Source organism: Aulonocara sp. 'chitande type north' Nkhata Bay, linkage group LG19, assembly GCF_057382095.1.
Source record: "Aulonocara sp. 'chitande type north' Nkhata Bay isolate Kocher_YH1m ecotype deep benthic linkage group LG19, A_spYH_male_GT1.1, whole genome shotgun sequence".
NCBI lineage: Eukaryota > Metazoa > Chordata > Actinopteri > Cichliformes > Cichlidae > Aulonocara > Aulonocara sp. 'chitande type north' Nkhata Bay.
Window position 1 is genome coordinate 10,609,766 of NC_141362.1, and position 15,631 is coordinate 10,625,396.

At 38.6% G+C, this 15,631-nt stretch overlaps 1 protein-coding gene and 6 non-coding genes across 7 annotated transcripts; all 7 read left to right on the forward strand.

Moving 5' to 3' along the window:
• The first annotated feature begins 2,491 nt into the window (after positions 1-2,491).
• LOC147306545 (uncharacterized) lies at positions 2,492-7,158 on the forward strand. Its single transcript, XM_086275156.1, has one exon. The coding sequence runs from the start codon at positions 2,764-2,766 to the stop codon at positions 4,999-5,001; it is 2,238 nt and encodes a 745-aa protein (XP_086131282.1). The 5' UTR covers positions 2,492-2,763; the 3' UTR covers positions 5,002-7,158.
• A 2,531-nt stretch (positions 7,159-9,689) lies between these two features.
• Positions 9,690-9,829, forward strand: LOC147306546 (U4 spliceosomal RNA). Its single transcript, XR_015126520.1, has one exon. It is a non-coding gene; the product is annotated as a U4 spliceosomal RNA (small nuclear RNA).
• A 509-nt stretch (positions 9,830-10,338) lies between these two features.
• Positions 10,339-10,478, forward strand: LOC147306547 (U4 spliceosomal RNA). The gene has a single exon (XR_015126537.1). It is a non-coding gene; the product is annotated as a U4 spliceosomal RNA (small nuclear RNA).
• A 349-nt stretch (positions 10,479-10,827) lies between these two features.
• On the forward strand, positions 10,828-10,967 carry LOC147306548 (U4 spliceosomal RNA). Its single transcript, XR_015126530.1, has one exon. It is a non-coding gene; the product is annotated as a U4 spliceosomal RNA (small nuclear RNA).
• A 2,651-nt stretch (positions 10,968-13,618) lies between these two features.
• On the forward strand, positions 13,619-13,758 carry LOC147306549 (U4 spliceosomal RNA). The gene has a single exon (XR_015126525.1). It is a non-coding gene; the product is annotated as a U4 spliceosomal RNA (small nuclear RNA).
• Positions 13,759-14,152: 394 nt separating this feature from the next.
• On the forward strand, positions 14,153-14,292 carry LOC147306550 (U4 spliceosomal RNA). The gene has a single exon (XR_015126521.1). It is a non-coding gene; the product is annotated as a U4 spliceosomal RNA (small nuclear RNA).
• A 976-nt stretch (positions 14,293-15,268) lies between these two features.
• On the forward strand, positions 15,269-15,408 carry LOC147306551 (U4 spliceosomal RNA). Its single transcript, XR_015126528.1, has one exon. It is a non-coding gene; the product is annotated as a U4 spliceosomal RNA (small nuclear RNA).
• Positions 15,409-15,631: the final 223 nt, after the last annotated feature.

Here is a 15,631-nt window from a genome sequence, read left to right on the forward strand (position 1 = left end):
TAAATATGAAAAAACAGAAAAATATGATTGTCAGTTGCATATATAGAGCACCAGGGTCAAAGATTGAGACTTTTAAGGACATTATGGAGGACTTGTATACAAATCTGAATCAGAAAAGAATGTTTATCTGTGGAGACTTTAATATTGATTTATTGAACCCAAATCATAATAAGAGAATTGAAGAATTTATTGATTCAATGTATTGTATGGGATTATTTCCCCTGATAACAAGACCGACGAGAATAACCACTCATGGTGCAACTCTATTAGATAATATTTTTACAAATGTAATGGAAGAAAATATAAAAGGGGGGATATTGATAAATGATATAAGTGACTTGCCAGTTTTTGTAACTTATGACTGTTGCTATGAAGTTCATAGAAATGAATGTAAGACAATATCTAAAACAATTAGAACAGAAAAGACAATGCAGTGTCTCAAAAATGAGTTAATAAAACAAGATTGGACTATTGTATATAAACACAAGGATGTCAATAAAGCCTATGAGGCAGGGACGTGCAGAGGGGGGGGCTAGAGGGGCTTGAGCACCCGCCCCTTTCCTGATGAGTGCCCAAAGTGCCCTTTTGTTGAGGCAACTTTTAAATTTTTTTTATTTATTTATTTATTTATTTTATGTGTGTGTGCGTGCGGAGTCCTGTCTGTGCCCCTCAACAATAATATTTAACTATTAATCATAGTTTTGCTAAATAAAAGGATCTGGCTTGCATCAGTCACATGATCACTATTAACCAATGATCGCCCTCGACGGCAGAACGCGCTGGTTACGAGCCGGGAACGAGCTCACAAAGAGCACGCGCATTTGTTGCGGTCCGGAGCTGTAGGAGAAACACAAGTTAACTCAGAGACACAGACTGATGCGACAAACCCAGTAAGTAGGTGTACAGCGCACACTGTAGTGTGTAGCACACAGGAGTATTAGCTTATTACGTACACGTTGGTAAGCTGTCTTGTTGCAACTGACGAACTGAAACAAACGAGCGTGCTGTGTGTGCAACAGCGTGACAAACATTACCTGTCCTTTTATTAACTGCACAAGTAGTGCTGGTCATAGCTGCTGGCTACCTGTGTAAGGCTGTCATGGGTCTGTAGCTCTGTCACCGTTTTAGGGAACATATTTAGTTTTAAAGTAAGTTTCTGGGCATTTCCTGCCTTTCTGGAGGGATTATATTTCACTAAAAAACGATCTAATATGCATGTCCACATAATAATTATTATAATTATAATATATTAAAAAACACACGCTGTATTTTAAAGAACATACATTAAGAAGCAGATTATATTAGATTTATATTTTAAATAAGACAAAAGTTGGATTTTACAGCAGTAAAATTATTGTATCTCTACAGTTTAAAAATGTAATAAGCTTTGCCCTGCACAGAGTGGATAGTGAAACAAATGGAATCATCATAAATACATTATTTCATATTTATTACTTCCCCCTCCTCATTGCTTTATTATTGTAGCTCTAGTAATAAATAATAATGTAAGGATGCCCATAGTATATACAGTATTCTGAAGAAGGTCTAAAATGTCACTGTGTGTGCATGTGTGTGTTTTATTTAGCTGGATTTAAAAAAATATTACTCATGATATAACATTGTGCAGACATGGCTGGTAAGGACATGAGGAGGAAACAGTAGGAGCTGTATGAGGCTACTAAAGGCAGGGCTATAACATTTTGCTGTCATCATTTTATTATAGATTAAGTGCAAGAGTTGTTAGGTGTGGATAATTAGATTATAGTTTATTGCAATAGCAAGTTGTGCCTTGTTCTCAGATAGACAGCAAGTGGAGAGTGATATATGAAATGATGGGAAGGAAGGAAGAAGAGAAGCAAAGAGTGATTCACAGGCAGAGCCGAGTTTATGTCACAGTTTTTCGTTGCCTTATGGTTCCAAGCGCTGTCACCAATCTTTGCATTTTGTTATTATCTCATGAAACTTGTTTAATCAGCTACCATCTCTCCTGTGGACTTTTTAATGTCTACAGTCTCAGATCAACACAGCCCTGCCCTTCCCATATTAGATTCTTGATGAATGTGTGTTGTTGTTATTCAGCATGGTTCAATGTGCCCCTTTTTAACTTTGAGCACCCGCCCCTTTAAACCTCTCTGCACGTCCCTGATAGAGACAGGTTTTAAAGACTAGAAATGAAAACATGTGAGTCCTGTCTTTAAATAAAAATATATAATTCCCTATATTCCTATCTATTCTTGACATTGAAGCTTTACTCTTCTTGATATTGTGACAAAATACTCTTGGGTTAACCACGAGCTTTCTAAAAACTTGCATATAACAATTGTGCACCATTCATTCCTCATCTTTGCTGCCCATCATTACAACTTTGCTAATGATGGGCAGCAGGTTAGTGTCATGATGTCACCTCAGACATAGTTAAAAGCCCTGTTAACGTAGCTGCTTCTCGCCGGGTGCGGTGGCGCGTGCCTGTAATCCAAGCTACCGGGAGGCTGAGGTTGGAGGATCGTTTGAGCTCATGAGCTCTGAGCTGCAGCAGGCTATGTCGATTAACACAAAATAATTATCCTCATTCAAAAGTCATGTAAGAACCTCATTGGCTTACGGAATGTTGATGTTATTTAAAAAATTCATACAAAAACATGACCTCATTCTAGAATGTCATGTGACAACCTCATTGGCTTATGGAATTGTGATGTCACAGGCTTCTGAATCCATAAATAGGGGTGAGGAGGTACAACTTTCAGTCCGTTATTTGCAGCACTTATGTTAGCAGCATTCAAACGTTCACCAGTAAAGCATTTTCAAACATCTGGATACTTTTCGTACTCACGGTATACAGACTCCAACATGTCTCAGAAAGAGCAAGAAAAACAAGAAGCTGACCCCAGCTCTATTCCATGGTATGAGTCCCTAGACCCTTACATCAGCTCTCTTCCTTGGGATGAACAGGTGGAATTAGAGGAAAAGCGATTGGAAGAAATGGAGAAGGAAAATCTCATGAACAGAGAAAAGATTAAGATCCTGACAGAAGAAAATGAGAGAAAGAGCGCTGAATTAGAAAAATTATCCTACCAGCTTCAGGAAAGGGAAGGTATTATTGAGGAGAAACAATGGGCTCTCCAAGATAAGAAGAATCACGAGCTCCAAGAAAAGCTTGATGAAGCTCTAGAAAAAATTAAAGATCTGCTCCAAAATGAGAAAAAAGAGAGCATTAAAGGGGATAAAATGCTCAAGAAGAATCAGGAGCTCCAAGAAAAGCTTGATGGAGCTCTGGAAAAAAATAAAGATCTGCTCCAAAAGGAGAAAAAAGAGAGCATAAAACAGGAAAACATGGTCAAGAAGAATCAGGAGCTCCAAGAGAAGCTTGACGAAGCTCTGGAAAAACTGAAGGAAATCCACCAAGAAGAGAAGCAACAGTCCACACAGCAGAGAGACATGCAGAGCAAACTCCAAGCCATGGAGGAAAAATACAAAGCGCTGCAGGTGAAACATGACAAAACTCTGCACAAAAGTCAACAGTTGCTTCAAGACAAGAAGCAAATGGAAATGAAACAGAAGGAAATTGACTCCAAGCTTGACGAGATGGAGGAAAAACACAGATCGCTCCAAATCAAGCTTGAGAAAACAGTGCACAGAAATAAAGAGTTCATTCAAGAGAGAGAGCAACAAGAAATGCTGGAGAAAGAAACAGACTCCCAGCTTGAAGTCTTGGAGGAAAAACTGAAAATGCTGCAACTAACTCTTGAGGAAACACTGCTCAAAAATAAAGAGCTGCTTCAAGAAAAAGACCAACAGAAAATACATCAGGAAGAAATGGATTGCAAGCTGAGGAACATCGAGAAACAAAATGAAGGCTTGCGAGTAATGCTTGATGAAGCTCTGGAGAGAAATAAAGAGTTTCTGCACGAGAAAGACCAACAGAAAATAAAAAAGGAAGAAATGGATTGCAAGCTGAGGCACATCAAGAAACAGAATGAAGGCTTGCAAGTGATGCTTGATGAAGCTCTGGAGAGAAATAAAGAGTTTCTTCACAAGATAGACCAACAGAAAATAAAAAAGGAAGAAATGGATTGCAAGCTGAGGAACATTGAGAAACAAAATGAAGGCTTGCGAGTAATGCTTGATGAAGCTCTGGAGAGAAATAAGGAGAACCTCCAAGAAAAGAAACAAGAGCCCGTAGAGCAGAGAGACCTGCAGAGCAAACTCCAAGCCATGGAGGAAAAATACAAAGCGCTGCAGGTGAAACATGACAAAACTCTGCACAAAAGTCAACAGTTGCTTCAAGACAAGAAGAAACTGGAAATGAAACAGAAAGAAATGGACTCCAAGCTTGACGAGATGGAGGAAAAACACAGATCGCTCCAAATCAGGCTTGATAAAAAAGTGCACGGAAATAAAGAGCTTCTTCAAGAAAAAGACCAACAGAAAATACAACAGGAAGAAGAAAAACTTCATCTCCAGAGGAAAAATCAAGCACTCCAAGAATTGTATAACGAAACAAAGTACAAATCAACTGTACTGGAAGAAGAAAAGAAAAAGCTGGAAAAACAATGCTCAGCGATGCAGAGTAGCATCAATGAGATGCTGAGAAAAAATACCGAACTTGAGGAACTTTCTAAGACCTTGAAGTACAAAAACACTGAAATCCAGGCGCAAAAGCAAGAACAACAGAAAACACATAAAGACCTGCAGTGTAGACTTCAAGAAATCCAGAAGAGAAACCAGCAGCTGGAAGACATGCACACAGATGTGCACAAGGCAAAGCGAATAGAGGAGGCAATAGTTAAAGAACTGAAAGACAAGCTTAAAGAAAAACAAGAACAATTAGAAGACATGGTGAAAAGATGCAACAAACTTGAGAAAGAAAACACAGAAACAATCGATGAGCTGAAAACCCTCATCATTGAGAAAAAAGTGCTGGTGGAAGAGTATCTGAAAAAGAAGAAAAAACGCTTCCACTGGTTCTGGAGGAGGGGCACTGCTGCTTCTCACCTGATGTAACCTCGTCTTCCTCCACCTCTATTCCATCTTCATTTCCCCCCTTCCCCTCCCTCCTTTTTCTTTTTTCACCCTCACCCCCCGACCAGTCCCGGCAGTTGACTGCCCCCTCCTGAGCCTGGTTCTGCCATAGGTTTCTCCTTTAGGTGTCTTTCACTTTAAAAGGAGTTTTTCCTATCCACTGTCGCCTGCTGCTTGCTCAGAGGGGATTGTTGGGGTTTTCTCTCATCTCTCTCTTTCATTCTTTCTATCCTTTCCCCCCCCTTCTGCCTTTTCCTTTACCCAATAAACACAATTGCCCACATTTTACATTTGTTTGAAAAATGTCTTCATTCAACAATAATTCATCTTAGGTATAAAAACAAGAAATAGGTAATAGCTGCATGTGTGTTTGTGTGTGTGCATAATATACATACTTGTTTCCCAGAAAGATTTAATACTAGATGGATAGAGACCAGGGACGTGCAGAGGGGGGGCTAGAGGGGCTTGAGCACCCGCCCCTTTCCTGATGAGTGCCCAAAGTGCCCTTTTGTTGAGGCAACTTTTAAATTTTATTTATTTATTTATTTATTTATTTATTTTATGTGTGTGTGCGTGCGGAGTCCTGTCTGTGCCCCTCAACAATAATATTTAACTATTAATCATAGTTTTGCTAAATAAAAGGATCTGGCTTGCATCAGTCACATGATCACATTTAACCAATGATCGCCCTCGACGGCAGAACGCGCTGGTTACGAGCCGGGAACGAGCTCACAAAGAGCACGCGCATTTGTTGCGGTCCGGAGCTGTAAGAGAAACACAAGTTAACTCAGAGACACAGACTGATGCGACAAACCCAGTAAGTAGGTGTACAGCGCACACTGTAGTGTGTAGCACACAGGAGTATTAGCTTATTACGTACACGTTGGTAAGCTGTCTTGTTGCAACTGACGAACTGAAACAAACGAGCGTGCTGTGTGTGCAACAGCGTGACAAACATTACCTGTCCTTTTATTAACTGCACAAGTAGTGCTGGTCATAGCTGCTGGCTACCTGTGTAAGGCTGTCATGGGTCTGTAGCTCTGTCACCGTTTTAGGGAACATATTTAGTTTTAAAGTAAGTTTCTGGGCATTTCCTGCCTTTCTGGAGGGATTATATTTCACTAAAAAACGATCTAATATGCATGTCCACATAATAATTATTATAATTATAATATATTAAAAAACACACGCTGTATTTTAAAGAACATACATTAAGAAGCAGATTATATTAGATTTATATTTTAAATAAGACAAAAGTTGGATTTTACAACAGTAAAATTATTGTATCTCTACAGTTTAAAAATGTAATAAGCTTTGCCCTGCACAGAGTGGATAGTGAAACAAATGGAATCATCATAAATACATTATTTCATATTTATTACTTCCCCCTCCTCATTGCTTTATTATTGTAGCTCTAGTAATAAATAATAATGTAAGGATGCCCATAGTATATACAGTATTCTGAAGAAGGTCTAAAATGTCACTGTGTGTGCATGTGTGTGTTTTATTTAGCTGGATTTAAAAAAATATTACTCATGATATAACATTGTGCAGACATGGCTGGTAAGGACATGAGGAGGAAACAGTAGGAGCTGTATGAGGCTACTAAAGGCAGGGCTATAACATTTTGCTGTCATCATTTTATTATAGATTAAGTGCAAGAGTTGTTAGGTGTGGATAATTAGATTATAGTTTATTGCAATAGCAAGTTGTGCCTTGTTCTCAGATAGACAGCAAGTGGAGAGTGATATATGAAATGATGGGAAGGAAGGAAGAAGAGAAGCAAAGAGTGATTCACAGGCAGAGCCGAGTTTATGTCACAGTTTTTCGTTGCCTTATGGTTCCAAGCGCTGTCACCAATCTTTGCATTTTGTTATTATCTCATGAAACTTGTTTAATCAGCTACCATCTCTCCTGTGGACTTTTTAATGTCTACAGTCTCAGATCAACACAGCCCTGCCCTTCCCATATTAGATTCTTGATGAATGTGTGTTGTTGTTATTCAGCATGGTTCAATGTGCCCCTTTTTAACTTTGAGCACCCGCCCCTTTAAACCTCTCTGCACGTCCCTGCTATGAGGCATTCTTAAGCATATTCGTGGCCTTATTAGAGGAAAACAGCCTACTCATTGAAGTCAACAGGAAAGACAAGTATGCAGGAAGACCATGGATGACAAAGGGACTGCAAAATGCCTGTAAAAAAAACCCCATCTTATATAGATAATTCATTAAAAAGAGAACTACAGAATCTGAAAATAAATATAAAAAGTATAAAAATAAATTAACTAACATAATGAGAACTTGTAAAAAAGAATACTTCATCAAAAAGTTAGAAGATAATAAAGATAGCATGAAAGGGATATGGAAGGTATTAAATAGTATAATAAAAAATGGACCAAGGACTACTGACTACCCTGGGTATTTTACGGAAGGGACAAATACTATTAGTAAAATGAACGAAGTAGTAAATGGATTCAATGAATTTTTTGTAAATATAGGGCCAAAACTGGCTGCGGAAATAAAGGTTGATATGATAGAAAGGGAGACTGGAGGAAACATTGAAAGGAATGCAAGTTCAATGTTTTTAAGAGCAGTGGAAGAGAAGGAGATATATGATATTGTCAGTGGACTTAAGAACAAAACAAGTACTGACTGTCATGATATTGATATGTTAACGGTAAAGAGAGTAATTGATGGTATTGTAAAACCACTACAATATATTTTTAATTTGTCTTTCCAGGAAGGGGTTTTTCCACAAAAAATGAAAGTTGCAAAAATTATTCCCATTTATAAATCAGGTGAAAAGCATTGTTTTACAAATTATAGACCAGTGTCGGTACTCTCCCAGTTTTCTAAGATACTGGAAAAACTATTTCTAAAAAGATTTGATAGCTTTGTGGATAAACATGATTTGTTGGCAAATTGCCAGTATGGGTTTAGAAATAATAGATCAACAGTTTTGGCATTGATGGATTTAATGGAAGAAATAACAGAATGTATGGATAACAAGAAGTATGCACTTGGAGTCTTTCTAGATCTAAAAAAAAGCATTGATACTGTTGACCACGAAATTCTAAAAATCAAACTGGAAAAATATGGGTTCAGGGGTGTGGTACTCGATTGGATACACAGCTATGTGATGAATCGACAGCAATATGTACAAATAAATGAGTTTAAATCTAAATTGATGGATATTGAATGTGGAGTACCTCAAGGATCAGTATTAGGTCCGAAAATGTTTATTATGTATATAAATGATATTTGTAAAGTATCGAAGATACTGAAGTTTGTAATTTTTGCAGATGATACCAATATACTTTGTTCAGGTGCGGAATTTCAACAGGTTTTGGAGGTGATCACACAGGAGTTAAATATATTAAAGAAGTGGTTTGATAGAAACAAATTGTCCTTAAATTTAAATAAAGCAAAATTTATGTTGTTCGGAAACTATAAGAAAAACATTAACATTGAAATTTGTGTCGATAATATATATCTAGAAAGGGTTAATGCCATAAAATTTCTTGGTGTGATCATTGATCAAAAGGCCTGTTGGAAATCACACATCACTTATGTGAGGGGAAAGTTAGCACGGGGCATTGCTGTCTTGGGGAAAGTAAAACAATTTCTGGATAGGAAAACATTGTATATGTTATATTGTGCTTTGCTATTACCATACATGAGTTATTGTGTAGAGGTTTGGGGAAATACATATAAAAGTAATATTCAGACTATAATCATAATGCAGAATGGGGCCATTAGACTAATAAATCAGGAGGGGTATAGGGGTCACACAAATGCACTCTTTATTAGGACGCAAGCTATAAAATTCCAGGATCTGGTGAAGTTTAAAACAGTGCAAATAATATATAAGGTAAGGAAAGGAATGCTCCCAATCGAAATAAGTAAATGGTTCTTAGAAAGAGAAGGGAGGTATAATTTTAGAGGGAAGTGGAATTTAAAATTACAAAGAGTAAGAACAACATTGAAAAGGATGTCTATTTCAATAGCGGGAGTTAAATTCTGGAATGAGTTAAAAGAAGAAATAAAAGTCAGTAGTGATATAAAACAGTTTAAAATAAAACTCAAAAAAGAAATATTTAATAAGTATAAGAATGAAGAAAATGCAATTAACCCAAGACAGCAGTCAAACTCATGTTTATTTTCTTCTGCAAATTAGCAAATCTAAATATAGTTTTAGTTGAACATGTGAAAATATTTTTTTGAGATGTTATGTTCTAAGTTGAAGACATTGTATACGTTTTTGTTGTTCAAATTTAGATGATGAGGATGTAAACCTGAGGGGGTAGGGCTAAATAAGTATATACTTCTGCCTACTCCTTTTCAAACAACTGTATGGAATGATTTTATGAAATGTTGGTGAATGTATATGTTTAAAATAAAAAAGAACTGAACTGAACATTTAGATTTAAATATAATATTTAGATTTAACATTTAGATTGAATATTTGACATTTAGATTTAGCATTTAAAATTCTGTTTTAAATATGAAAAGTTACAAATATTTTACTAAATGTTGTAAAAAATGACTTGTGTTGAGCTAAATGTGGAAAAATGTTGCCGTTAATTTCAGCATGTTTCACTTTACAAACGGCGCCCCATAGTGATACGAGTTTTGATTCATACCCAGCTGAAAAGTTGAAACTCATGGGTCATTCTTGTGCAGAGGCAATTTCATAGTCTATGAAGTTCTACTGAGACGTGATTATTGCTGGTTGAAAACTTTAACCAATTCCCGCCTTGATGACTTGAAACACAGTCAGCTATGGCAATTTTTGCTGGTCTCTCAGGAGACTTTGTAATTTGTTTCAATGTTAATTTCTGGCGTTTTCAATTTCCTATTTCTATCCGTTGCTTTTGTTGAGGGGAAGGTGTCTGGTATTATCAAACCCAATCAGTTCTTGCATCATTTAACATTTGACAGTGCTGTGATGCGCCTTGATGACTCGCCTTGATGACTTGAAACAGTCAGCTCTTCCTCTACACCCTCCCACAATTTTTGCACATGTTGAGGAGCGTGTCAGGCTACATTTCACTGTGTGTTATACTTGTATGACTATGCATGTGACAAATAAAGAACCTTGAACCTTGAGTGAAGCAAAGTATTGACCCTTTGCTCTTGGTCAATGCATACAATTAACTGAACCAATAAATGGGCGGGATTTCCAAATGATCAACCAATCACGTGAGTAATCCCCCAATTCAAACCCAGTTAGTTCCTGCATCACCCAACATTTGAAAGTGCACCATCAGTGATGTGAGTGTTGATTCATACCCAGCTGAAAAGCTGAAACTCACTGGTTATTCTTGCGCAGAGGCAATTTCATAGTCTATGAAGTTCTACTGAGACGTGATTATTGCTGGTTGAAAACTTTAACCAATTCCCGCCTTGATGACTTGAAACACAGTCAGCTATGGCAATTTTTGCTGGTCTCTCAGGAGACTTTGTCATTTGTTTCAATGTTAATTTCTGGCGTTTTCAATTTACGATGTCTATCCGTCATACTTATTGAGGGAAGTTGTCAGGTATTAGGAGATCTTGACAAAATTAACACAAGATGGGATTAAAGTCCTTCTTCGAGTGAAGCAAAGTATTGACCCTTTGCTCCTGGTCAATGCATACAATTAACTGAGCCAATAAATGGGCGGGATTTCCAAATGGTCAACCAATCACGTGAGTAATCCCCCAATTCAAACCCAGTTAGTTCCTGCATCACCCAACATTTGAAAGTGCACCATCAGTGATGTGAGTGTTGATTCATACCCAGCTGAAAAGCTGAAACTCAATGGTCATTCTTGTGCAGAGGCAATTTCATAGTCTATGAAGTTCTACTGAGACGTGATTATTGCTGGTTGAAAACTTTAACCAATTCCCGCCTTGATGACTTGAAACACAGTCAGCTATGGAGGTTTTTGCTGGTCTCTCAGGAGACTTCAATTCAATTTCTTTGTTGTCCCACAAGGGGAAATTAGTTTAGCAGCAGGAGGATAAGAACAAACAGAACAATACTATAAAACAATAATAATGATAGAAAGTTCAAGGACAATTATTTGCCATTAAGGAGACAAGACGCAGTAGGGATAAAAGAGACCTGGAGTCTTTTAGTCCTCCTTGGAGGTACTCTAAAACGGCGGCCGGAAGGCAACAACTCAAACTCACTGTGAAGTGGATGGTTCACACAATTAATAATAGAATGAGCCTTTCTAAGCACATTTCTATTGTAAATGGCCAAAAGTCCATCTTGCCAGCGCCCTGAAATTTTGCTAGCAGTTTTTACCAGAAGTCCCAACCGATTCTTATTCTTCACCGTCAGGTTACCAAACCATGCAGCGATACAAAAAGACATCACAGATTCGATAAAACTTCTATAAAACAAGGACAACATCTCAGATGAGACGTTAAAAGATCTCATTTTCCTTAAAAAGAACAGTCTTTGTTGAACTTTTTTAGTAGTGGCATCAGCATGAGATTCAAAACACAGTTTATGGTCAAGTACCACACCTAGATATTTATAACTCTCAACGATCCCAATATCGGCAGTTTTAATGATAGTGGGTGATGAGCTATAAGAGGACTTCCTAAAATCAATAATCATGTCTTTAGTTTTTGACACGTTAAGTGAGAGGAAGGACTCATCACACCAATTCACAAAATCATCTACAACCTGTCCATGGCCTGACTCGTCCCCCACTAGAAGACTGACGATCACTGTGTCATCAGCAAACTTCAGGATGTGTCTGTTTGTGAAATTGCTGCGACACTCATTTGTGTACAGAATGAACAGAAGGGGAGAGAGGCAACAATCCTGGGGTGATCCAGTAGAGGAGGAGAGCACATCAGAAAAGACATGATTTACCCTCACACATTGTGACCTATTAGTCAGAAAGTCTGTCACCCAGCCGACCAGACTAGTGTCAAGCTTGAAATGATTGTAAAGCCTGTCAGCAAGTAAGAGGGGTTGAATTGTATTAAATGCAGATGAAAAGTCAGCAAATAATAATCTTGCATGGGTGTGGGGGGCCTCAAGATGCTTATACAAGAGATGCAGGAGTGTGACAGCAGCATCCTCCACACCTCTCCCTGCTCTATAGGCAAACTGGAAGGGGTCAAGATGGTGTTCAACATGCATTAAAATCTCCTTCTTAATTATCTTCTCAAATGTCTTCATCACTAAAGAAGTCAGAGCCACAGGCCTAAAATCATTCAGTGCCTTAGGAGAACTGCCCTTAGCAACAGGAACAATGATCGCATGTTTCCAAATTTTAGGTACTGTCTGTAGCTCTAAAGAAAGTGAGAAGATATAGTGATAAATCCCACTCAGCTGATCAGCACAAGTTCTCAGTACCTGTCCACAGATGTTGTCAGGTCCAGGACTCTTGCTTTTGGTATGTCTAAAAAGATTAGCTACCCCTGTCTCATCAATACAAATAGATGGGGGAGTGATGGTCTTTTCCCTCAGTGTGCTGGTCTGCCTAGAACAATCATAGTTCTCAAAACGAAGGTAAAAACTGTTAGGACTGTCTGCCAGATGTTTGTCAGAGGTAAACCCCTCTAAGGTAATGCTGCTTTTACCTTTCGTCTGTAGCCCTGCCATTGTTTTCATACCAAGCCAAGCTCTTTGTAATTTGTTTCAATGTTAATTTCTGGCGTTTTCAATTTCCTATTTCTATCCGTTGCTTTTGTTGAGGGAAGGTGTCTGGTATTATCAAACCCAATCAGTTCTTGCATCACCCAACATTTGACAGTGCTGTGATGCGCCTTGATGACTCGCCTTGATGACTTGAAACAGTCAGCTATGGCAATTTTTGCTGGTCTCTCAGGAGACTTTGTCATTTGTTTCAATGTTAAATTCTGGTGTTTTCAATTTACCATGTCTATCCGTCATACTTATTGAGGGAAGTTGTCAGGTATTAGGAGATCTTGACAAATTTAACACAAGATGGGATTGAAGTCTTTCTTCGAGTGAAGCAAAGTTGTAGGAGCCATGTGAGTTATTTCCGTCTGACTAAGTGGGTTGGTTTAAATGGACTCACTGTATTGGTGCATGGGTGTGGGGCGTGTCTCATGGGTGTGGTATAAGGTAAATGTGGTTGCACTCACTTGTGCACAGCACCTGATGTGATGAGCAGAAGGTAGGGTGAGCACTAGGCAAAACTTTCTGTTGACCGCAACATAGCGCAACATACCGCAATTTGAATGATTTGATATTCTGTGCGTTTCTTTGACAGTTGATCCCATGTGCTGATTTGTAGTTTGGACAGTGGCATGTGTAAATAAAGAAGCAAATGATACAGAAGTGTTTTGTGCGTTAATTGTTGCGCGTCATCGGTGTCCTCATGTTTATCCTGCCGCGGCCACTGGTTGGAAGAGCCGCAACAAAAGTATTGACCCTTTGCTCTTGGTCAATGCATACAATTAACTGAGCCAATAAATGGGCGGGATTTCCAAATGATCAACCAATCACGTGAGTAATCCCCCAATTCAAACCCAGTTAGTTCCTGCATCACCCAACATTTGAAAGTGCACCATCAGTGATGTGAGTGTTGATTCATACCCAGCTGAAAAGCTGAAACTCACTGGTCATTCTTGTGCAGAGGCAATTTCGTAGTCTATGAAGTTCTACTGAGACGTGATTATTGCTGGTTGAAAACTTTAACCAATTCCCGCCTTGATGACTTGAAACACAGTCAGCTATGGCAATTTTTGCTGGTCTCTCAGGAGACTTTGTCATTTGTTTCAATGTTAATTTCTGGCGTTTTCAATTTCCTATTTCTATCCGTTGCTTTTGTTGAGGGGAAGGTGTCTGGTATTATCAAACCCAATCAGTTCTTGCATCATTTAACATTTGACAGCACTGTGATTTGCCTTGTTGACTCGCCTTGATGACTTGAAACAGTCAGCTATGGCAATTTTTGCTGGTCTCTCAGGAGACTTTGTCATTTGTTTCAATGTTAATTTCTGGCGTTTTCAATTTCCTATTTCTATCCGTTGCTTTTTTTGAGGGGAAGGTGTCTGGTATTATCAAACCCAATCAGTTCTTGCATCACCCAACATTTGACAGCACTGTGATGCGAGTGTTGATTCATACCCACCTGAAAAGCTGAAACTCAATGGTCATTCTTGTGCAGAGGCAATTTCATAGTCTATGAAGTTCTACTGAGACGTGATTATTGCTGGTTGAAAACTTTAACCAATTCCCGCCTTGATGACTTGAAACACAGTCAGCTATGGCAATTTTTGCTGGTCTCTCAGGAGACTTTGTCATTTGTTTCAATGTTAATTTCTGGCGTTTTCAATTTCCTATTTCTATCCGTTGCTTTTGTTGAGGGAAGGTGTCTGGTATTATCAAACCCAATCAGTTCTTGCATCATTTAACATTTGACAGTGCTGTGATGCGCCTTGATGACTCGCCTTGATGACTTGAAACAGTCAGCTATGGCAATTTTTGCTGGTCTCTCAGGAGACTTTGTCATTTGTTTCAATGTTAAATTCTGGTGTTTTCAATTTACCATGTCTATCCGTCATACTTATTGAGGGAAGTTGTCAGGTATTAGGAGATCTTGACAAATTTAACACAAGATGGGATTGAAGTCTTTCTTCGAGTGAAGCAAAGTTGTAGGAGCCATGTGAGTTATTTCCGTCTGACTAAGTGGGTTGGTTTAAATGGACTCACTGTATTGGTGCATGGGTGTGGGGCGTGTCTCATGGGTGTGGTATAAGGTAAATGTGGTTGCACTCACTTGTGCACAGCACCTGATGTGATGAGCAGAAGGTAGGGTGAGCACTAGGCAAAACTTTCTGTTGACCGCAACATAGCGCAACATAGCGCAACATACCGCAATTTGAATGATTTGATATTCTGTGCGTTTGTTTGACAGTTGATCCCATGTGCTGATTTGTAGTTTGGACAGTGGCATGTGTAAATAAAGAAGCAAATGATACAGAAGTGTTTTGTGCGTTAATTGTTGCGCGTCATCGGTGTCCTCATGTTTATCCTGCCGCGGCCACTGGTTGGAAGAGCCGCAACAAAAGTATTGACCCTTTGCTCTTGGTCAATGCATACAATTAACTGAACCAATAAATGGGCGGGATTTCCAAATGATCAACCAATCACGTGAGTAATCCCCCAATTCAAACCCAGTTAGTTCCTGCATCACCCAACATTTGAAAGTGCACCATCAGTGATGTGAGTGTTGATTCATACCCAGCTGAAAAGCTGAAACTCACTGGTCATTCTTGTGCAGAGGCAATTTCATAGTTTATGAAGTTCTACTGAGACGTGATTATTGCTGGTTGAAAACTTTAACCAATTCCCGCCTTGATGACTTGAAACACAGTCAGCTATGGCAATTTTTGCCGGTCTCTCAGGAGACTTTGTCATTTGTTTCAATGTTAATTTCTGGCGTTTTCAATTTACGATGTCTATCCGTCATACTTATTGAGGGAAGTTGTCAGGTATTAGGAGATCTTGACAAAATTAACACAAGATGGGATTAAAGTCCTTCTTCGAGTGAAGCAAAGTATTGACCCTTTGCTCTTGGTCAATGCATACAATTAACTGAACCAATAAATGGGCGGGATTTCCAAATGATCAA

What these genes read in the sequence shown, in the direction of transcription:
- LOC147306545 (XM_086275156.1), top strand. Translation starts at nt 2,764, where the DNA reads ATGTTAGCAGCATTCAAACGTTCACCAGTAAAGCATTTTCAAACATCT.